This window comes from Lutzomyia longipalpis, chromosome 1, assembly GCF_024334085.1.
Source record: "Lutzomyia longipalpis isolate SR_M1_2022 chromosome 1, ASM2433408v1".
Classification (NCBI taxonomy): Eukaryota; Metazoa; Arthropoda; class Insecta; order Diptera; family Psychodidae; genus Lutzomyia; species Lutzomyia longipalpis.
The window spans coordinates 43,837,716-43,859,358 of NC_074707.1; the positions used below are offsets into that span (position 1 = coordinate 43,837,716).

The 21,643-nt window shown below is 36.1% G+C and overlaps 6 protein-coding genes across 9 annotated transcripts; 4 read left to right on the top strand and 2 right to left on the bottom strand.

Annotated features, from left to right (window-relative positions):
• Window positions 1-151: 151 nt before the first annotated feature.
• LOC129787557 (protein-associating with the carboxyl-terminal domain of ezrin) lies at window positions 152-2,368 on the bottom strand. Its single transcript, XM_055823266.1, has one exon. It carries the CDS (start codon window positions 2,088-2,090, stop codon window positions 249-251), a length of 1,842 nt encoding a protein of 613 aa, XP_055679241.1. The 5' UTR covers window positions 2,091-2,368; the 3' UTR covers window positions 152-248.
• On the top strand, window positions 2,309-7,907 carry LOC129787514 (putative helicase MOV-10). Of its 4 annotated transcripts, none has more exons than XM_055823201.1 (12): window positions 2,309-2,748; window positions 3,134-3,286; window positions 3,383-3,519; window positions 3,636-3,976; window positions 4,048-4,202; window positions 4,273-4,394; window positions 4,455-4,537; window positions 4,602-4,724; window positions 4,791-5,273; window positions 5,340-5,759; window positions 5,829-6,031; window positions 6,093-7,907. In XM_055823201.1, the coding sequence occupies exons 2-12, from the start codon at window positions 3,247-3,249 to the stop codon at window positions 7,448-7,450; spliced, it is 3,465 nt and encodes a 1,154-aa protein (XP_055679176.1). In that variant the 5' UTR covers window positions 2,309-2,748; window positions 3,134-3,246; the 3' UTR covers window positions 7,451-7,907. The 4 variants fall into 4 exon arrangements, with proteins under 4 accessions (XP_055679176.1, XP_055679177.1, XP_055679174.1 ...); XM_055823202.1 differs by lacking the exon at window positions 2,309-2,748 and having other exon boundaries at window positions 3,054-3,286; window positions 3,609-3,976; window positions 6,093-7,284; window positions 7,356-7,907; XM_055823199.1 differs by lacking the exon at window positions 2,309-2,748 and having other exon boundaries at window positions 3,055-3,286; window positions 3,609-3,976.
• Window positions 7,908-8,549: 642 nt separating this feature from the next.
• LOC129787579 (cytochrome P450 4c21-like) lies at window positions 8,550-11,749 on the top strand. Its single transcript, XM_055823292.1, has 5 exons — window positions 8,550-8,566; window positions 9,032-9,120; window positions 9,604-9,798; window positions 9,914-10,629; window positions 10,873-11,749. Coding segments are annotated over exons 1-5 (1,422 nt in total). The 5' UTR covers window positions 8,550-8,564; the 3' UTR covers window positions 11,293-11,749.
• An 80-nt stretch (window positions 11,750-11,829) lies between these two features.
• On the top strand, window positions 11,830-16,439 carry LOC129787575 (cytochrome P450 4C1-like). Its single transcript, XM_055823288.1, has 6 exons — window positions 11,830-12,531; window positions 12,612-12,662; window positions 14,535-14,726; window positions 14,946-15,655; window positions 15,833-15,899; window positions 15,983-16,439. The coding sequence occupies exons 1-6, from the start codon at window positions 12,411-12,413 to the stop codon at window positions 16,342-16,344; spliced, it is 1,503 nt and encodes a 500-aa protein (XP_055679263.1). The 5' UTR covers window positions 11,830-12,410; the 3' UTR covers window positions 16,345-16,439.
• Window positions 16,381-17,840, bottom strand: LOC129787614 (protein HGH1 homolog). Its single transcript, XM_055823337.1, is given in 6 exon segments — window positions 16,381-16,698; window positions 16,701-16,740; window positions 16,808-17,091; window positions 17,166-17,385; window positions 17,449-17,615; window positions 17,681-17,840. Coding segments are annotated over 6 exon segments (1,068 nt in total). The 5' UTR covers window positions 17,766-17,840; the 3' UTR covers window positions 16,381-16,426.
• A 245-nt stretch (window positions 17,841-18,085) lies between these two features.
• LOC129787595 (uncharacterized) lies at window positions 18,086-20,014 on the top strand. The gene is made up of 5 exons (XM_055823312.1): window positions 18,086-18,341; window positions 18,400-18,799; window positions 18,859-18,937; window positions 18,993-19,504; window positions 19,692-20,014. Exons 1-5 carry the CDS (start codon window positions 18,159-18,161, stop codon window positions 19,745-19,747), a joined length of 1,230 nt encoding a protein of 409 aa, XP_055679287.1. The 5' UTR covers window positions 18,086-18,158; the 3' UTR covers window positions 19,748-20,014.
• Window positions 20,015-21,643: the final 1,629 nt, after the last annotated feature.

Sequence of the window (21,643 nt, forward strand, 5' to 3'; positions counted from 1 at the left end):
CAAAAACATTCAAAAGAATTATCCTTTTCGAAATTTAAGGAATCAGGTGGCACAAAGGATTAAATCGCCGTGTTGAATTGGCTTAAAAATTCTCATTCAACTTTTTTTATTCATGGGTTCGAATCTCGCTGATGATTTTACAGGACCGCAGTTAATTTTTTTTAATCACCTTTATTGTGCAGATTAAACGAAAAAACAAAATTTTCATTCATATCTGAATTTTGATTTTATAAATCCATAAAAAAAAATTACTCCCAATCACTTTCATCCCCCCAACCCTCTTCAGTTATATTCTCACTTAAATCAGCCTGAAGTCGACTAGGTGCTTGTGAGGCATTATCTTTTGTCTTCTCCTCATCAGCAATCACAAGAACTTGTGTTTTAGCAATCACGGGTTCCATGTCCTTGAAGAAATCTACTTCTTCACTTGTAGGTGATTTAGCTTTTGCTACAATCTTCATGTCCAACTTTACAATTTCAGCCTCAGTATCTGATGTTTTCGTCAATGGTTCCTCCTGTAATGGGGTTTGGGTACTTTCAGGAGCTGCAGGATCGGGAGTTTTGGCATTTTCTCCATCCCAATCACTCCACTGGTAGTCATCTTTATCTCCTTCCTCACCAGCTTCACCGCCATCGGGTGAGAGTCTCTCTGAGAGATTTTCATTGCTTGCACCCACAAAGGATGCACGACTGAGGTCAGTATGATCCCGAATGACCATATTGTGGGATGAGAATTGCCCTGCAGATTCAATGACGGGAGATATGGAACGTGGTTCTCCCCAGTGATGCATTGGTGCCTCTGGAACACGCTGTGGACGTCCATCGGCGAACAATCTGCTTCGATTCTTCCCAATGACCACGGTAGCTCCCAAAATTGCCACCAAGTCCGCCAAACAGCGTAGGGTCATTGAGACCAAAATGTCATTTGTGTCCTTTATGCCTAGAAGTAATTGTGGCAGGATTAATCCCGTGAGGTCCTCCTCGGAGAAGAGTGACATGAATTTGTGGAAATGTTCAAGCAGTATTAGGCGTATTTGTACGTCGTGCACACAAAACACCTTTTTCAGCTTTGGAATTAGAAACTTCACGAAAGTCCCCGTGCTAAAGACTCCCGGGACAATGTCATCACATTTGGGATCAAGGACGAATGGAGTGACGTAGATTTGTGCTGTTGGATCCAGTAGAACAATACGGGAAAGGAGAAAATCACTCAAATGTATGGCCACGTCTACTTCATCGAATGTTTTCAATTTATCAATGAGATCTGTGAAGAATTGCTGCTTCTCCGCTGCATCTTTGAGTGGGACCTCACTGAGGAATGAATGGATGAGAATGAAGTCCTGATTGAAGTAGGGATGTAGGAGAACAGCTGACAACTCCGGACGTAGATTTGGATTAGCATGCTGCAGGTGATTTGTGCAGTATTGCTTGAAGTCTTCGTGGAAAGGTGTCCTCTCATCTTGATTGGTAATCTCGAAAATTTCTTTACAAAGCGTCGCAAACCCATATTGCTCAATCCCCAATCCATTGTGCTTTAACTCTTCCTTGCAAACAGCTCCACTGTATCTGTAATGAAGAGATTGCTCCAGGATGTCATTTGTCAACTCCCCCGCTGGCCACAGGTATTCAAACCCAAACAGCTTCCAGACACCGTCATTTGTTATGTAAATCGATGAAAAGCACACATTTAGGTGCCTCATCTTTCCCTGCTCCACAAGGAATATCAGTGCATTGAGGATATTTCTCAAGCCCAAGCAAATCTCAAGGGGATTCTGTGTCTTTATTGCCAGAGACAGTGGTTTGCATCTCTCCGTGGCGAGACACTTGAGTGTTCCCTTGTCCCACGATGCAACGTACTTGAGGATTGCAGGATGCCTGAAGAGCATCAAGTTCTTGCTGGCCTTCAGGAGGGGATTGTTGGTGTTCCACAGTTGATTTTTATTGACGATCAATTCTCCCTCGAAGATTGTCAGGAGGGATGTTCGGGAATCCATCTTAATCTCACCAGCAAATACTGACCAGAAGTCAGACACCTCCGTTGCCTTCTCCTCAATCTCCAGATCCTTCTGCAGGGATTGTTTATTCCCCATATTTTCTTTCTAATTTTGCAGTAATTTCACATAAATGTTTTCTAATCTATTGATTTTCCCGATTATCAAGAGAAAAAATCGAAATTCTTGTCAACACGACAAACGCGCGCGCCCCTGAATTCCGAAAGCCCCTCCAAATGGACACGGCACGTGACGCGTTTCTCCATCAGACATATCATACGAACATCTGAAGAAAAACTCTGGCATTTTGTGTAGGTGAGCTTTTTTTGAGTGTGTGCGTGAAATGTTTGTTTGTAGTTGTGCGGAAAAATTTTAAAATATTTATTTTTCCGGGAAAAACTAATTTTTGCGACTTGGGCCTACGCGGGAAATGCTTAGGGGGGCCCCGAGGAGCTTCAGTAAAAAATTGGGCGCGAAATTCGCCGGATTAAAAAAACCATTTTATACGACTTTTTCTGGCGCGGATTTTGAGTGTTTTGAACTGGGGACGCCAATCGACGCGGCGTCGCTTCCTGGTCACAAAAACCTGATTTTCCCATGAAAATTTGTCGGAAAACGCGAGAAAATTGCGAAAAACTGAAAGTGTGAGGGAGACAGTATCTGTGATGTGCACCATCTCATTTTCTCTTCAACGAAATGTACCAAAAATTAGCAGTGGTGGCTTTTGGAACTACATTTAGGGCGCCAATTTCAAAAAGTAATCAAAAAAGGATGAAATTTATATGGGGGCGCTACGAAGGGGGGCTCTGGGGGAGAAATGAATGTCGTTAGTAAAAACCGCCTAATATAAGGAGCCTCTGTACCAAATTTCATCGGGATCTGAACAGAAACGTTATTTTAGAGAGACCTTTCTTCTTTATTATATAGAAGAAGAAGAAGAAGTAGATAGGGGAATTCCCCGTTTTTAACTTTTTCTGCAAAGTCTGTGAAAAAATTCTTTGTTCGATTTTAATTAGCTGATAAAGCTTTTCTAGCTTAGAAAAATCTATATATTGAGATAAAACGTGATATATATTGTAAACATATCGTTTTAAGTGTCTGTTACCATTATATTTTGTTCGTCTTGGCTGTGAATGTTTCAGTCTTTCTTCGCGTTTGATTAGCAGCGGTTGTTGGAGTTCGAGGAAAAGCAAATCGCAAAAGTTCAGGAGATTTTTTTTCTTGCTGAGTGTACAAAAAAGATAACCAAAAAGATATGGCGGAGGTTGGTAATTTGGAATCCGATGAGATAAAAGGTAAAATTGTGGAATCAAATGAATCATTTTATTGTATTTCACAATGATTTTCCAACATTTCATTATGGTTATGATGCATTTTTTTCATTCATTCAGAGGTCGTGGAGAAGATTCTAGCACAACTCCACATCAATGGGACAATCCAAGATGGAGCCCTCCCAAAGGAGGCTCTCCGGAAGGCTACAATTAAATTTGTTGATGCCAACAATGTTACAAATTTTACGTACAATGACGTAAGTTAACCAAGAAATTGAATTATTATTGCAATTAATTGATTAACTTGAATTTGAGAGATAAAAAAAGAACATAAAATGCTTCATAGAATTGTAGCATAAAATTGCAATTCCAGATGCCGAAAACTTTGCTAAAATACGACTTTTGCTACTACATGAATAAAAATGAGGCGCACAAATCGAAAGTTTTCAAAGTGAACGTGGCAAAAATCACGGAACTGGCAAACAAGTATCCCAATGTCAACGTGGAAGTGAATCCAGAGGTCCCAGAGAAAGTGGAGGCTTCTTCCGCCTACAGCATTGAACATGTTTTGACGACAGAGCAAAAGGGGATACAGCAGTTTCAGTTTTCAGATAAAAGTTGCTTTGTCTGCAGGGAAACTTTTAATCAGCAGGGCACCTTTGTGGATCACATGAAAGGTCACGGGATGATTTTCCAGATTGATGCAACTGATTGGTAATGTTTTATTTTAAAATTCTATTTGTTTTTCCTTATAAGAGAATTATTTTTTTTTTTATTTTAAACAGTTTGAAAGAAATGATCCGCCTTAATGAAAAATTAAGCTCAAAACATGGAAAATTCATTTGCACAATTACATCACGAAAGAATATCAAAGTTGACCGCGTGACTCTTGTACTTCCACCAAACAACGATTTTCACATTCTATCAATGTGTGAGGAAGGTAAAAGATCAATGAGAGATTTATGTTTTCCAAAAAAAAAAAAAACATTAATTATGTTTTTTTTTTACAGGAAAATCAACTAAATTTGATATAGAATTCGAAGTTCTTCCTAAGATTGATCATCCGTACTCCATTCTCGTATTTTACAAACAAGATTCCAACCTCCATTTGCTTACGCAATACCATCTCACGGTACACGAGGAAAAAAAGGGGTTTTCAGATCAATTTTAGAATATTTTTTTTTCTTTATAGATGAACAAGTTGCAGCATCACAATGATATCACATTGGAGAAGATTAAGGATAAATCAGAGAAGATTTTGATGCCACGATACTTGTAAGTGCATTAACCTCATGAATAGTCTTTCATGCAACATTAAATCTATTATTTTTATTATCAGGAAAATGAAATTGGAAGACCTGGAATGTTATTACCCGTCTAAGGAGATGAATGCTCTGTTTAGGAAGGATTTCAAGAGGGAGAGACTTACAGAGAAGGAAAAGCAATTGAACAGCACAATTGAGTAAGTTAAAATTACAAAAAAGACTACACGAATGTGCCTTAAACTCCCTTAATTTTCTATAATAAGGCACTACTTGAACTCCGAAGTGACTAAAGGAAACTATGTCAATTTCTGGTCAACCTTCATCCAGATGGAAGATTCAGCTGCAAGTGAGCAGTTGTCGAAAATTGATAAATTCAAAGTGAATTTGATATATAGTCAAGGATACTATTTGCTGCACATCCCAAATCTCTTGGAGGAGAACATGCTCATGGAGGGTGACAAGGTACACATCGTCGAGTCAAAAGGGCAGTTAGATCACTTAAGCAGTCAAACGATTAGAAAGTTAAAGAAAAGTTTTGGACGTGTGTATGAATTGAAGAAGGATCACGTTGTGCTGGATTTTGAAGACATGATTGTATTGAAAGACTTGAAGTACGATATTCATTTCTTGACCAATCGCATGACAATTCAGCTGGAAAGGCAAGCCCTTGATTTCGTGGAGCAACACAAAATTCAAAAGTTCTTTTTCCCGGAATGCCTAACAAAGCATTCAATTGATTTTCATGGGTATGTAGAGCTCGAGAAAAATTAATTTAAGATTATTAGAATGAAAGACTTATATTTATTTTTCAGCTTTGACTGGGTCAATGAGAGTATTAAGACAAATCCCGAGCAGCAAAGCGCCGTCATACACATTGTGCAAAAATCATCTTTCCCATCACCCTACATCCTAATGGGTCCTCCAGGCACTGGGAAGACAACGACTCTTGTGGAGGCTATATACCAAATTTTGATGCGTAGCCCAAACGATCGAATCCTCGTTGCAGCAACCTCCAATTACGCGTGCGATGTGATTACTATACGATTGCTAAAATTTTTGCAAACCTCTCAAGTTTATCGCATGTTTGCCAGTTCAAAGGAACAAAACTTGGATTCAATTGATCCAAAGTTGCTGGAAATTTCAAACTTGAAAGGTGGTACTCACTACTATCCAACTATAGTCTACCTCTCAAAATTCAGTGTGATACTTACAACACTTGCAATTGCTGGGAAGTAAGTGCTATATACTTAGCGGGAGAAGAGCTTTTAATTATGAATAAAAATAAATATTTCTTTATTTAGGTTTGCTCAGGCGAGAATTCATTCAGGTCATTTTCAATACGTTTTCATCGATGAGGCTGGAAGCAGCACAGAACCATCCACCTTGATTCCCATTGCTGGAGTGATAAGTTCTCCAGGCATGATTCACGGCCAAATAGTATTGGCTGGTGATCCGATGCAACTGGGACCGATTGTGAAGTGTGACAGAGCTAGTAAGCATTTGGGTAAGTTGGAAGTGTGAAAACTAATAACTTTGATAATAACCGGAGAAAAAAAATGTTTCAGGAGTTTCAATGCTTGAACGTCTTATTGATAAGGGAATCTACGCCAAAGATTCCAACGGGAAGTACAATCCACGCGCTATAACGAAGTTACTTCGTAACTTCCGATCACATCCCAAAATTCTGGAATTCCCCGATAAGGAATTCTATAGTGGTGAATTGATGGCTATGGGTAGCTATCAACTCACCCGTTGGGCATGTGATTGGGCATACCTGCCGAACAAAAATGTTCCGATTTTGTTTGAGCATGTAATTGGTGTTTCGGAACAAGATGATAATTCGCCAAGTTGGTATAATAAGCAAGAAGTGAGGCGTGTTATATTCTACATTCACACGCTTCTGAAGGCGAATAAGATCCACGGAAGGGAGATTACGCAGAAGTGCATTGGTGTGATAACGCCATACAAAAAGCAATGCACAAAACTGTCGATTGAATGCAAGAAGAGGCAGTGGGATGACATCGATATAGGTCCTGTTGAGAAATTTCAGGGTCAAGAGAAATCGGTGATTATTCTTTCCACGGTGCGCTCCTTGACGCGTGGAGTGGGTTTCCTAAAAAACCCAAAACGGCTCAATGTAGCCCTTACACGTGCTCAAGCTCTCCTAATAATAATTGGGAATGTTGATACGCTTGAGCATGATGATACATGGAGTAGATTTATTGATTTCTGTAAGGAGAACGGCGTGATTAAGAAGTTTGTTGAAGAGGATGAACAAGAGATGGATCAACATACTTCGCAGAGGAAGCAGCCCAAGCAGAATCAGCAGAAGAAGACACGAGGGGGGAAAAAAGGGAAGAATTTTGCAAACTCAACCACACAACCGGTGGTGGTTAAAGCGGAGAAGACCAATAGAGATCTTCCACGCCAAGGATCGTCGGGAATTCTTGGCACTCAAAGCAATCAACCACGGGGACTGTTGGCCAATGAACGTCAAAATGGTCCCTCAATGAATACTTTAAAAATTGATTTATTGCCGAAACTACCAACAGGAGTGAAAGCAGAGAATATTAACGGGTATCCTCCACGCCAAGGATCGTCTGGAGTTTTTAACTCACAAGGCAATCAACCACGGGGCTTGTTGGTCACTGATCGTCGAAATGGTTCCTTAGGGAATACTTCAACAGGATTTTCGGCAACTGATTCCTTGCCGAAATTACCAAATGTGCCGACATTTATACCATCTACAGCAGCAAGGTACGGTACACCATCATACAGATCCGCATATTCGGCATCTTCACCGCTAAATACACCCTCAAATGTTTCAGCTACAGCTAGAGTTAATACTGGAACACCATACGGACGATTTGCTACAAATTCCCACCTTGATACAAAAAAGAAATCCAAGTGCCTTATAATGTAAAATTGATTTCTTTCACTCTTTTCTTATTTTTTATTATACTTACAAAATATAGTCTGTTTCGTCTGTTCTGACTTGAGGCTTAAACCTTCTTTTTTTTTCATATGAAATTTTTTAAGTTCTGATAAGACTAAGCAGAATTACAAGTCTAATAAGTAGTACAATAGTAGAACATTGACGAATTTTATAAATAAAATTGTGTACTGTCTTTAAATTGATTCAAACATATTAACTTGTTACTTATTTTAAAAAATTGACCATAAATATTCTACTCACTTTCAAATTATTAAAAAAAAGAGAATTGAATTATATGTTGCTGTATAAGATATATTTTATCAAAAGCAATGCATTTTCTTTATTCCTTGATTGATTTATATCCAAATGAAATGTATTCCTTGAAGTTTCTGTTGTTTTTGTATTATACAATAAACTCTGATTTTTATTTCTTTTATTGGAAAAAGTATTTTATTTTTACAAAAGTCGTTAAATTTCGAAAAAAAAAATTGTTGAATGAATTGAAATATACAGCCATAAATGGAATAATTGAGCAGCTTCATTGATAAATGAATTGTCTTGCGAATGGTTATAGTGGTTGCTTTGCTACTAATTGGAGTTTTGGCGTTATTCTTCTCTTTAAAACAGAGAATGTATTACCAATTGAGGAAGATCATATTCAAGTATTTAAATCGAAATTACTCTCATTACTTTTCTTTGGAGATTTTTTTATTCCTCTTGCAGATTAATTTGTTTAAACATCTACCTAGTTCTTTTTAACAAAAATCGAGTTTTTTTACGCTTACACTTGATTTAAATGCTTTTACCAGTAAGAGACAAATAGAAGTAAAAGATTCGCCACTTCTATACACTCTTGAAGTTGAACTTAGACTGAATGAGATTTCTCCTTCAGGTGATAACGTGTAGATAAGAAAATGTAGTGTTAGGCAAGTAAAATACTTTGCCTGTATTTATCAGAAGGCAATGCTTTGGCGCTGATTTTTTTTATCCTAAAACAGACAACATTAAAAGGAAGGAAATTGAAAGAGTAAAATTAACATGAATCTACGCGAGAGAGACACACGACGTGATATTGAGAAGCAATGCAACATCGGATAAAATAATGTGATTGAATTGATTGTAATCTCAGAAATACAATTCTTTTATATTGTACAATTACTCACGTAGCTACAATTTATTGATATGTGATGGCTATTTACATATAAATCCTCGTTAGAGATAAAATCCGCTACCTCTCAGTAGTATTGCTCTGAATAGTTGAGTGCACGGAGGTGTATGTGGCTACATTTTCGTTGTCAAGTCATTCAATTTAAATCCATATATGTGGAAATACAAGAATCTGGTTGACTTTAACCGATTAAAAGTTGTGAGAGGAGAGCCTGTGAAGTGCAGTGAATGAAGTATTGCCGTCACTGTGCATTCATGTGCTTCTAATATCAGTTAATTTTAATCACTTAAAACGTGAACACAATCACTCAAGATGATCTCAATTTACTTGTTTACAATCATTTTTACTGTAGCTCTCTGTGGACTGTCTTTATTCTCCAAACACTTTTTAAATTACTTCAGGATTGTTGCTAAAATTTGGAATATGCCGGCAGTGTCCTCACTACCTTTTCTAGGATGCTCAGTTCGGTTTCTCAAGCAAAAGGATGAAGGTACGAATAGAGTGGAATGTATGCATAAATGATGAGTTTAACACAATTTAGCTTCGTCAATACATAAATTAATTTTTATGTTTAATTTATGTATCTTTTTATCCGATATGAAGCCGGATTCTTGGACAGATTATGTGTAAATGTAATTGTGCACAGTAAATCAAGATAAAATGTTTTGTTATGTATCGTTGATTAAGTTGAATTAATTTTGTGAATTAAATTAATTTATTAAAGAAGTCAGAACAAAAAGTTAATTCTCAACAAGACTAAAACTCTTCATTGAACCGAAATGATCCGTTTTTATTAATTTTCTTTATTCACAGATCAGCATTATGTTTTTTTCAAATTAAATACTTTTTCTAAACAAATTATTGATACAAAATCAACGAAAAAAAACTCTCATCATACTCAGAGCTCAAAGTTTATGTTTTTAACAAGAAAACGCATCTAAAAATTAAATATTTTTCTTGATTTTTCACGCAGATCTTTTATCTGAATTACTAAACATAGTGGAGAGTGTTGAGACACCGTCTAATGCTGCATTTTTGGGTCCTCTGTGTCACATTTTCGTTGCAAATCACGAGGATGTGAAAGTTCTTTTGACATCATCAGATTGTCTGGATAAAACATACCATTATAGATATCTCTTCAACGAAACAAATTTACTTGTTCTTCCAGGTATGTAATCATCACATACTGAAAATGAATGATCGCCACAGAATGTCTGAGAATTCACACAATTAACTTTTAATTTCATATTGATATATACTGGAATGTTTATTTCTCTCTCTAGGTCACGTGTGGAAAAAACATCGGAGGTTGCTAAATCCACACTTTACATCACCGGTTGTGCACACATTTATCCCTCTATTTAATGCAAAAATCGACATACTCGTTGGGAAAATGCACTACAGCATCGAAACGAATGATCATGACATTCGTCATGTTGTACACAATTGCTTTCTCGACATGATCTGTGCAACGACATTTGGGGTGGATCTCAACCTGCAGGAGGGGAAACATGTTGAATTTGTCGAAGCAATTGATAATTATGCAAAGATCGTTGCAAGGAGATTTTTTAATTTCTACCTACAAGTTAACTGGATCTTCCGGTGGACACCAGTTGGGCGGTTGTATGCACGATCACTGAATGTTCTCCACGGTATGACAAAGAAGGTTGTTGATCAACACATTAGAGATCGCAACAGTCAACGTGAAAATTCATCGGAGATCCCCAGCAATTCCACCGCAACATTTATGAATCATTTGGTTAATTTGTTGGAAGAGGGAACATTTACGGAAAATAACTTGTATGATACGGTGGAAATAATGATTCTGGCGGGCTTTGAAACTGCTGCTGTAACAATGCAGAACATCTTACTAATGCTCGCGATGCATCCTGAGGCGCAAAATCACTGTCGAGAGGAAATTTTGAGAATTTGTGGTACTAGTGGGAATATTTCTGCGGAGGAAGTTGCTCAATTGCACTACCTGGAACTGGTTATCAAGGTACATTATGTTCTTTTTATGATTTCCGTTTATCTAATGCATCACCACGACAAACAACTAATGTAGCAACAAGAGCCTCCAAGTAAATGTTTATAATTTTCATTGCGAGCATAATTCATTAAGTCTGTCCAATCTATTATTAATTCAAATCAATCAGCATAACATAACACCAGACAGAATATTCTAAGCAGAATTCTTAAGCAAGAATGTTTCAAGCTTTTCTCATCTTTTCTTCTTTTTAAGGAAACTCTACGGCTTTATCCTGTAGCCCCACTCATTGGCCGTCAACCCACGGAGGATATTCAACTGAAAACTTGCACTCTTCCCCGAGGAGTCCACATAATAATCGTTACCTACCTCGTGCATCGTGATCCAAAAGTATGGGGAAAGGATTCAAATGCATTCAAACCCGAACGTTTCCTCCCTGAGAATTTTGAAAATATCCCATACTACAGCTATATCCCTTTTAGTGCTGGCTCAAGGAATTGCATTGGACTCAAATATGCTATGCTTGTTATGAAAATCGTCCTTGTAAAACTTCTGCGGGAGTTTGAATTCTTTACATCACGATCCCTAAGTATGGATGAACTTAAATGCGCGATGTACACAACGATTAAAATTGCTCAAATTAATGAACTGCGTGTTAGAGAAAGGGTCAAATAGGTGAAAGATTAATTAGTATTTGAAGGAATTCAACTGCAGTAGAAAGTGAACATTCAGTATTTTTTCTTGATCTTTTCTTTGATTTTATTTTACTAACTTCTGTTTCTTTTTTTTTCTTTATCCTTTCAAGGCTTGTGAGTCCTTGCAAGGATAATTATGAGGATCGTAAATACATGAAGATATCCTAATTTACTGCGGATCTTCACTGTATATTCTTTGGTCTTTGGGTTACTGCGTGGGATGAAGAAACGCAATATGTCCTTTTAATTTTAAGGATTTTGTACTTAAATAAAGCTGTTTGATTGTCCAGCAAATGAGATTCCTCAAGTGTGATTTACAGGACATTCATGCCATTATTTAAAAAGGAGATTAATATTTTTAAAGCATACAACGATGAATGTATTTTTATATGTATCAAATTTCCGTATATAATTAAATAGAAAATGTATTTAGGTCATTTATGTTCTATGTGCCTTACCTTGAACCATTTAACCGGCTTATTGTATAACATAAATTTTCAATTACGGTATATGCGCGTTCTTGATATAAATTCCTCCACTCTCACCTGTGAATGATATTAGATATAAATCTGCCTATGTTCAGGTGCTTTTTCTTGTAATTTCAATCTCAAATTGAACAAACAGGTGAAACTGTATGTGCGAGAGAAAATTACTAATGTGACGTTCGTTTTGTCTGGGAAATTTCAAATTTTATGTCCTCAAAGCTATTCTTTTCCTTAGAAAATTATTTTTTTGTTGTTGTAGCATTGTGGTTGTTTTGACGTCTAAAAAAGCAGTGAAATTAATAAAAATTAATGAATATTAAAGGTATTTGAAGTTAATGATAGTGACATTAATTGTTATATGATACCGATCGTCACATGTGCGTCTGTGAGGCTGTGTATTGTGAGCACACCTGTGCGAAGCTTGCACGAAGTCACAAAACTGTTTCCTCCGATGTACGGATAATCCGGTGAAGGAGAAAATGTTAAATAGCGCCGTATTTTCTGGGGACAAGTCAGTAACATTTCATTACTCAAACGATATTCTAACTAAAGCTTTGAGCGCTTTCAGAGTGGTTTCTGCACAAAGTCTAAATAAAGTGGTGATCACACAAATATGGGTTTTCTCTTGCCATTCATCCTAACTGCGGGTATTATTGTGATCTTGGCGTCAATTCAGGAAATACGAAAATTTCTCATTGGGAGGTGGAAATTGCGGAAATTGCCAAGAATTAAAGGTAAAATAAAAATAATTTTGTGACAATTTTTATGGGATTTTCCTCGTATTAAATCTTTTGGTGTGATTTATTCCAAAAAGGATTACCATTCTTTGGAAATGCCCTCTCATTCTTTGGCCACGATCAAGAAGGTGAGTTAATAGAACGCTTTTTTTTTTAAATTCTTCTAACCTACTTCTCCATAAGAAAAAGAAAGAAATCTCTATAAAATAATATACAATAGTGAAAGTGAATTATGCTGACTAAATTATGGTAGTATAGAGAATACAACATAGTTGAGCATGCCGAAGTATTGAAATTGTTGATTATTACGCAATGAAATGTGATCATAACTATAAATTCGTATTGCCCCGCTTTATTCTCTGAATTCATTAGTTTATTGACTTATCGAGGGATTCTTCTCAAAAAATAACACTTTATCATTTTTTTAATAAGACAAAAAAAGAGGAAACTTGGAATTTCCACTTAGATGTTAAATACAAACTATTAATTAGTTTAATTGAAGGAATACAAATGGAAATTACAGTTTATTGCAATAATATGCAAATGCATTTGATCTTTGTTTTGCCGAAGAATTACAAAAGATTGCGATTTTTCCGATCACCGAAATTAATTTCAAAAGAATTTTATTAATAGAAAAAATTAACTTTTTCATTGGAAAGATAAATTTGGTGCTTTATTGCAAATTTCTTTCTCGGTATGGTTTTGTTCATTTTTGCGGAGAATTGCTTCAATTTATTTAATTTTATTTCTTATATTATTTTTAAATATGTTTCATTTAACTTTTTCTTTCATTTTTTAGTAAATTAGCATTTTTTGAGAATAAGAAGTTTATTTTTAAATATCTTGTTAATGGATGTTGCAATTTTTTTTTGTAAGAATTTAATGAATTTTTTTTTAATTTTATCTACGCAATTTATTTTTTTTTATCGCTCCTTTATTCAAGCAATAAAAATTCAGTAAAAGTTAAATTTATTTTAAAATTTTCTTATGAGGTTGTTAAAAATTTGTGAATGATTTAAAATTAAGGCATAGAAAATTAATTCTCAAAGTTTTCATTTATGTAAATGAAAGTTTTTAATTAATTGAGTTGAGTTTAATTTAATTTTCTCTACAACGAAGAGACGATTTCAATGATCTCAATAAGCATAAGATTTTTATCCTTGATGTAGCTGTACTCGAAACTGTTACTTCCAGATGACATAAAAATCATGGTAATTCATAAATTTGCATTAATATTGAGTAAATAATTTACGTTTCACATATTTCTTGGTGTTTTAGGTGGGAAATAGAGATAAAAAATTTAAAAAAAAAAAATTTTATGCTGTCTTTCAATTTAATTAAGTCGCTTAATGCCAGTTTCTTTGATATTGAGATTAATCTTACTATAAGCAAGAAATTTTATTAAAATAAAAAAAAATGTTTTTAAAATTACGTTAGAAGGGATATTTTCGTTGTATTTGGGCTTCTCTGTAAAGCTTAATTGATCAATAAATTCCCACGTCAACTTTCACGCCCATTGAATCTTCTTCTAAAATTGGGAAGACACAAAATCAAAATTTTCTTTTTAAATTAGTAAAACAGATTCTACGCACTATCTGCTCGATCTGCACAGCAATACGCTACAGAACAGAATGCGAATCGCATGAGAAAAACTCTTGACCATAAGAAATGCAGTCAATGTCGCAATAATTTTCTTTGTCATTGCTGCATTTACAATTTCTCAAAATGTTTTACATTCAAGTTCAATCACAGCAATTATTTTTGCACCTTAGAACGCGTATTCTGCAAAAAAAAAACATTTTTCTCTCATATCTCTTTTACTCTTCCATTTAATGAAGTAATGCGAAGTTGAATGGAGAAAAAAAGGCGGGAAATTCTTGCTATATTGTGAGAAGAATTATGTCTATTTTGCACATTATTATGAGCTAAGAAAAAAATAGCGAATTACAATGGCTGTAATTATACAAGTAGGATGATTAAATGATCTTTCTCGTCATTAGATTATTTGCATGTTTTAATGAGATTGCTGAAAGATGTTGATGGACCAACAAAAGTACATCTTGGGCCACAAATTTATGTTGTGATTTCAACGCCTGAAGATGTGAAAACCCTCACAATGACTACGGGATGTTTGAATAAATTGGACGTTTACCGATTCTTTCATTGCCCCACCGGATTAGCAACAGCACCTGGTAATTATCATTGCATTGTTTTATTTATTTCTTATTTTAGAAGGAATTTTAGATCAAAAAATTGAGGAAAATTTCTTCTTCACAATATATAAAAAAATATTCCAAAAATTACATTATTATATCTTATTTACTCTCACGAACCCACATGATTTTACATAGCGTGAGAGCAGTTTGAAAAGATTAATGTTTATGTATGATTTTTCTGCAAATGTACAAAAGGTCCCATCTGGAAAACGCATCGAAAATTGCTGACACCATCATTCAATTCACAAACTATTCAAACATTCCTGCCTATTTTCAATGCCAAGGCCAAGACAATGCTCTCCAATCTCGATAGAGTCGTGGAGCATAGTGATCGCGACTTCCTCAAATACATTTACTACTGCACATTAGAGATGATTTGTGAGACAACTCTTGGTTTCAATATTAATGTACAAAATGGCAAAAATCTGGATTACTTCGAAGCCGTGGATAGTATTGGGAAGATTGTTGGGAAGAGATTTTTCCAAGTTTGGTACTACATCGATGCCATTTACAAGCATTCCAAACAGTTTGTGCAGGAAACAAAATTCTTCGAAATTGCATATAGGCTCTCCAATACGCTGATTGAAGAGAAAAAGCAGGAATATCTCACGGAAATGTCCAATGATAGCACCGGGAAGCCGCACATTCTCATTAATCGTCTCCTGAAACTCCATCTCGATGGGGAGTTTACGCAGGAAAATGTTAAGGATGAAGTGGATACAATGATTGCTGCTGGACATGATACATCCGCTCTTACGATCTCCTTCACACTCCTCATGCTCGCCATTCATCAGGATATTCAGGACAAAGTTCTAGAGGAGATTCGCAGTGTGAATCCAAATCCAACGGCTGAAATGACTTTTGAAGATGCAGGAAAGCTCACGTACATGGAGATGGTGTTAAAGGTGAGGGAATGCAAAGTAATGCAAGTCGTGAAAGACTTAAAAAAACAACGCGCACATAATGAATATTCAATTGACATCATAGCATATTAACTATGATGTCATGGAAAATACCATAATGCGATTTTTGTGATCTGTAATTGATTAAAAAAATATTATTGTTGTTTCTTCTTTTAATAGGAAACGATGAGATTATTCCCTATTCTTCCCATTAGTGGACGAGTTTGTACAGAAGATACAAAATTCTGTAAGTTTTTTTTTATTTAAATTAAATTAGAACTTTATAGCTCTTGAAAAGAAATTTCCCTGAAAACCTGATTTTCTTTCAAGCAAACGGAGTGATTCCTGAGGGAACAAATCTACTCCTCTTCAGCTTCCGTCTTCACAGATTGGAGAGCATCTGGGGACCCAGGGCCAATGACTTCTACCCTGATCACTTTCTACCTGAAAATGTAGCTCAAAGGCACCCCTACAGTTATGTCCCATTCGGCGGTGGTCTCCGGAATTGTATTGGCAATAAGTATGCCTTCCTCTCGATGAAAACCATCCTGGCACTTTTCCTCAAGAACTTCCACGTGACAGCCGATGGTATCACAATGGCAGACGTGAAACCCTCCATGATTACAACAATGCAAGTACGACAGACGGATAAAATACGAATTATGAGGAGAAAATTACCGGGAAGTGTGTGAAATTGTGTGGGATTTACAGAAAGAGAGTTGCACAGATTATGTTAATTATTTATATGTACACAAAGGCAATATAAAATGTATATTATTGTGGTTCATTTTCGTTATTTAGTAAATCCAACTTTTCCAGTTGTCGATTCACATCATCAGGAATTTCCATCTGCTTCAAATTATCATGGGCAATTTCATCTTCAGTTCTTATCAGCACATCGACAACATTTTCGCACGCAAGTAGCGTTTGTCTACACTCATCACCCTGCTTCACTTCCCACTTGTGGTATTCACGGAGAATTTCATACGTACCCTTTTGCCTGAGATACTCACGATTCTTGCGTGTTGCACAGAGTTGCAATAAGCAATGTCTGGATCTTCCTCACGTTCCTTATCCGGGCTTAAGTACTACAATAAAATATTTCTCTTGTTAGTTTCAAGGTGGAAAATATTTAGTTGTTTAATCTGCACTTACTTGTAGCTCAATTGGGAATTTGTCATTATCTTCATCGTCAAACTCTTCCGGTCCGGCAAGTGGGAGGAGAATAAATGGTAGCACATTGATTTCCTCACTCATTAACCAATCATGTAGACTTGTGTCGAAACAAACATTTTTCAAGAATCCCACAACTCCACCACGACGAATGAGACTCTCTTTGTACTGTACAAATGGAAGAATTCTCTGGAGAAACATCTTCTCTCGGTTGCACAGCATTGATCTTCCTCGAGAACTTTGAGAGAAGTTGCTAAAAACTGGACCTACAGAATGTTAAAAAAAAAAAAGATTTGATTATTTCAGAGTTCAGAACGAATAATAAATCATTTATTCCTACCAATATAGTGAAGATTGCTTCCTGCTTTATTGTATCCCATCCTGGTGAAGCAAATCACCAATTTATTCAGAATATTTTCATCCTTTTCGACTTCTTCAAGAATTTGATCAACAAGTTCTTCCTGACGACTGACGTTGCACAGAATCATGCACCATGCATCCGCTAGGGAAGATTTTTCATTGAAAATAGCATCAAAAAGGATTTCCAGAACTTTGGAGCACTGAAAAAGTATTTTTTAAATATTAATCTTTAAATTTTAAAGAAAATCTTGTTTTAATCTTACGCCAAGAAGGGCTTTTGCTCCACTTCCTTCGGAGGAAATGTTAACAAGCGTGAGAACAGCATCCTTGCTGATTGCCTGCGTTGGATCAGTCGTGAGATTGAGGATTAAATTAAGTATCTCCGGGGCGTTTGATAACAATGATCGACCTTCGACATTTCCACTAAGACCTGCAATTTTTAATAAAAGAAATTTTAATTAAAATATAATAAATTCAGAAAAAAGGTAAACTGACTCAGAATGTGCGATAGAGCCACGGCTTTTAAATCCAGCCGAGAATCCTTTTGTAAGAATGTTGTAAATTCACTTAAAGCTTCCATTTCACACGTTGTTGTTTTTTATTACAATTTTAATAACAAACAGCATAAAAGCACATGTTTTTGACATTATGCTCCCGGGTGGTGTACCCTACAACCAATTTCCATGGAAACTTTTTTATATTTTCCACGACGATTCCCATTGTGATTGATTCAGAAGATTAATTATTTTGAGGAAGAAATTAAATCTAAAAATAAAGGAAAATATGATTTTTTCCAAAGAAAATAAAATTGAATAAAAGCAGGAAACGCAGAAAACGCAGGATACGATCAAATAAAATAAAATCCTTCATATGATTTTCCAGTAGTGTAGAATGGAAGTGCAGAAGTCGTTGGTTAAAGGGCACCACAATGGTGTTTATGTTGTCAGTAGCATAGCAAAAATTTAACAGAAAAATGTCTGCACCCGAACTTTTGCAAATTTTCCTCATGTCCGAAAGGATACGGCAGCTTCGAATGCGAGCTATAATTCACCAAAGGATCAGTGCAGCAGCCAGACAACGAGCTAAACGTCTCACACTTATTTATCTCGCAACAGTTGCAAGAGAACGAGAAGCTGCAGCATCACAGGGATCACAGGTTGGTGGATGTTCTGCTCTTCCTGGGCAAGATTAGTTCAATCTCCGTCTCTTTCCAGTCACTATCATCGGAAATTAATGCATTTCGGGGAATGGAGATGCCCAGATTGTCAGAAGAAGAGTTTTTGGAACGATTTCACATATCAAAAGGATCATTCAACTTCATTCTGGATAAATTGTCCTTTCAACTGAATAGATTGAAGATCATTCCAGTTTGGAAGCAAGTTGCTGTATCATTGGCTGTTTTAGCATCCACGGAATCCTTCAAGACAATCGGGGAGATTTTTGGGATTGACCGAGGGACTGTGTCAAAGGTTCTTTTGGAATTTTGCTATGGAGTCAATTTGATCTTGCAAGAGGAATTTATGAAGTTTTATCCTCCAACGGCTGAGACGATTTCGAAGAATCGCGAAGGATTTGAGGCTCTGTCGGGACTTCCTCAAGCTTATGGGGCTGTTGGTAAGCTTTTACTTCCCTTAATTATATTTATCTTATTTTAATTAAATTGTTTTTTCTAGGACTCTTCCGGATAATTGTGAAAACCATTGATAAGAAGATGCGATCTTCTATGAAGATTTTAGCAGCAGCTGATCACAGGTTAGATTTAAGTAGTTTTTTAGGGAATTTTCCTGATTAATTTTTCTTTTTACAGAAATAAATTTACATACGTGGAAGTGGGACTGTCGGACGAGAGGAGTGATGTCTTTGAGAAATCTCTCCTCAAAGATTACCACAAATGCAATAAATTATTCTACGACATGTCTCGCAAGTTGGGAGAAGCTTCCGTTCCCATCTTCCTCGTTGGAGACTCGAATTTTCAACTTCAGCCCTACTTGATTACACCCTACCACAACACTGATCTATCCCCGAATGAGGTGTACTTCAATGCTGTTCTTAGGAAATCTCATAAGTGTGTTGTTGATGCTTTTGCACAGGCCAAAAAGCGTTTTCCCAGGCTGGAAAAGTGTAAGAATGTCCAAGCAGATCGTGTACCGCTCCTTATGAAAACCATCTGTATTCTTCACAATATTCTAATTGAGAGAAATGACCTGTTGAATGAATCTCCAAGTGATGAGGAATCTCCCCGCTTAGCACCAATTGCAATAGATGAAGATGGAATGGGGATGAGGATTCGAGATGAGATTGCAAGTGAAATCTTTAGCTGTAAGTATATATATTTATTTCACTAATTTCTCAAGGAGTTCCTTGGTGAGCTTTAGCTGCTCTTTTGCAATTTCATTGGCTTCGTGGAGAAGATTGTGCACCTTCTCTTCGTTTCGCTCACTAACTGTATTCGAGCGTCTGATTTCCTGCAGTAGGTCTTCGTGTACTGAAACTAATTTCCTTTCAGCATGTCGTTTGGGTGGTGGCGGAGTTGGGGGACGATGTTCAGGTTCAACTTTGTAAATCTCCTCAACATCAGCATCCTGAGGATTCAGCGAGATAACGCTGTGATTTGAGTTGGACTCCACATTATTTGTCAACTCATTTTCATCTTCAGACTTGAGGGGATCATGCGAGATGGGATGCTGCATCATCATTGAGTGAAAATCATTGTAGAAGACCCATGTTGTTTTGTACTTTAAATTCTCCTTCATCCTACTCTTTTCAGTTCTGTGCAGTTTTTTTTTTGTAAAGTGATGTTGTTAGTATTAAATCGAACATAAAACAAAATATTTGATTGTTTTTTTTACCTATACTTTGATTGCAAATTCTTCATTTTGGATTTGATTTCTGCAGAAGTTTTTCTCACACCATACTTGCAGAGTGCCTCACGAATCTCTTCCATTGTTTTCGAATGTCTCTTCTCCCGTCGCAATGTTGGAAGATTTCTGCGCCAGAATTTGAGTAGGAGGGCTGTGTTGTGATGATCCCAGTCAGTTCGTTTCTTTCTGGGTGGTTCCTGATCGATTGTGTCTGTTTCTGAGAAATGTCCTGGCTGGAAAGAAAGCATATTGACAATTTATGTAAGTGGTCCATTATTTTTAAATTCCTGCGCGAATCATCTTATGCTCATTATATAGCATATATAGTGTATTATATAGCATGTCTTTTCCGTAAACTTATGCTGTGCGTATTGATTTTTAATTAAACCAAGCGAATCTCTTTAAAATTAAGATTGTAATGAAAAAATAGATTTTCTCCAAAGTTTTTAGGGCACAAAAGAATTTACATCCGCTGAAATTGATCGGAATAAAATGCTAATTTACCTCGAGTTTTATAAAAACATCCGATGAATCAGAAAGTTCCTCCATGGTTGAATTGCTTTGAGTCTTTTTTTGGCAGTTTTTACGCCTCAAACTACCTCACTAGAAGTCCTAGAACAAATTAAAGATGTTAAACTAATCCGTTTTGTGTGAAAAGTGTTCATAAATAGAGCTTACCTGCTTAAATTAAGGTAAATAAGAATAAATTCTTAAAGTATCCCGACGTTCTATGTTGGGGATTTTCTTTCACGAAAACTTTGTCCCTTCAGTTTTCTTTCAATATTAAGATTACAATGGAGGTATAATTATTTATTATCAACTTTTAAAAACTCGTAAAAGAGCTTATTTTTATGAATTTTTGAGTTTGTTATCAAACAAGTCAAAACAATACATTTTTTTTTACAATTTTACAATACAGTGCAGGTCCACACGTAAGAATGGGATATACTCTTCTCGTGCATTAAAACTTATGCGCGAGAGTAGTACATCCAATTGTTCTTACATGTGGACCTCTACTGTATTGAACAAACATGAAACTTTTTTGCATGAAACATTTTTATATGAAATATTTTTACATGAAACAAATATTTTATGAAACTTGATTTGAACTTTAACGGAAAAATAGAAATTGTTTTCTAAAAATGCGATTTCCCCGGAAAATTCGGCGAAAAACGCGAGAAAATTGCGAAAAACTGAAAAAGTGAGGGAGACGTATAGAGGTAAAATGCATCCGTTTCAGTTTCTCCTTAACCAACAGTGCCTAAAATTGCCAGTGGCTGCTTTTGAAACTACAATTTGGGCGCCAAATTCAATAATCGCAAAAAATGAGTGAAAATTATATGGGGGCGCTACGAAGGGGGGCTCCGGGAGGAAAATGAATATGGCCACTCCAAACCCTCTGGTTTCAATAACCTCTGTACCAAATTTCGTCGCGATCGGACCAACGGTGTAGCAATGCATAGCTGTACAGTAACATGATTTTTTCCTGAATTCTGGGAAATCTTAAAATTTTCCAATAAAAATTATCTTGTTGCGAATTCTCAACGGGAAAATAGATTTTCAGTCTATTTTCCAAACCCTTAAAATTATGGATTTC

Bases quoted from the DNA above. Each gene is read 5' to 3' on its own strand.
- LOC129787579 (XM_055823292.1), top strand. The intron at 9,799-9,913 runs GTATGTAATCAT...TTCTCTCTCTAG, and splicing joins AAATTTACTTGTTCTTCCAG to GTCACGTGTGGAAAAAACAT. The intron at 10,630-10,872 runs GTACATTATGTT...CTTCTTTTTAAG, and splicing joins ACCTGGAACTGGTTATCAAG to GAAACTCTACGGCTTTATCC.
- LOC129787557 (XM_055823266.1), bottom strand. From the start codon at position 2,090: ATGGGGAATAAACAATCCCTGCAGAAGGATCTGGAGATTGAGGAGAAG.
- LOC129787595 (XM_055823312.1), top strand. From the start codon at position 18,159: ATGTCTGCACCCGAACTTTTGCAAATTTTCCTCATGTCCGAAAGGATA. The intron at 18,938-18,992 runs GTTAGATTTAAG...TTCTTTTTACAG, and splicing joins TTAGCAGCAGCTGATCACAG to AAATAAATTTACATACGTGG. The intron at 19,505-19,691 runs GTAAGTATATAT...ATTTCCTTTCAG, and splicing joins TGCAAGTGAAATCTTTAGCT to CATGTCGTTTGGGTGGTGGC.
- LOC129787575 (XM_055823288.1), top strand. From the start codon at position 12,411: ATGGGTTTTCTCTTGCCATTCATCCTAACTGCGGGTATTATTGTGATC. The intron at 14,727-14,945 runs GTAATTATCATT...AATGTACAAAAG, and splicing joins CGGATTAGCAACAGCACCTG to GTCCCATCTGGAAAACGCAT. The intron at 15,656-15,832 runs GTGAGGGAATGC...TTCTTTTAATAG, and splicing joins ACATGGAGATGGTGTTAAAG to GAAACGATGAGATTATTCCC.
- LOC129787514 (XM_055823199.1), top strand. From the start codon at position 3,247: ATGGCGGAGGTTGGTAATTTGGAATCCGATGAGATAAAAG. The intron at 4,203-4,272 runs GTAAAAGATCAA...TTTTTTTTACAG, and splicing joins TCTATCAATGTGTGAGGAAG to GAAAATCAACTAAATTTGAT. The intron at 4,538-4,601 runs GTAAGTGCATTA...TTTTATTATCAG, and splicing joins ATTTTGATGCCACGATACTT to GAAAATGAAATTGGAAGACC.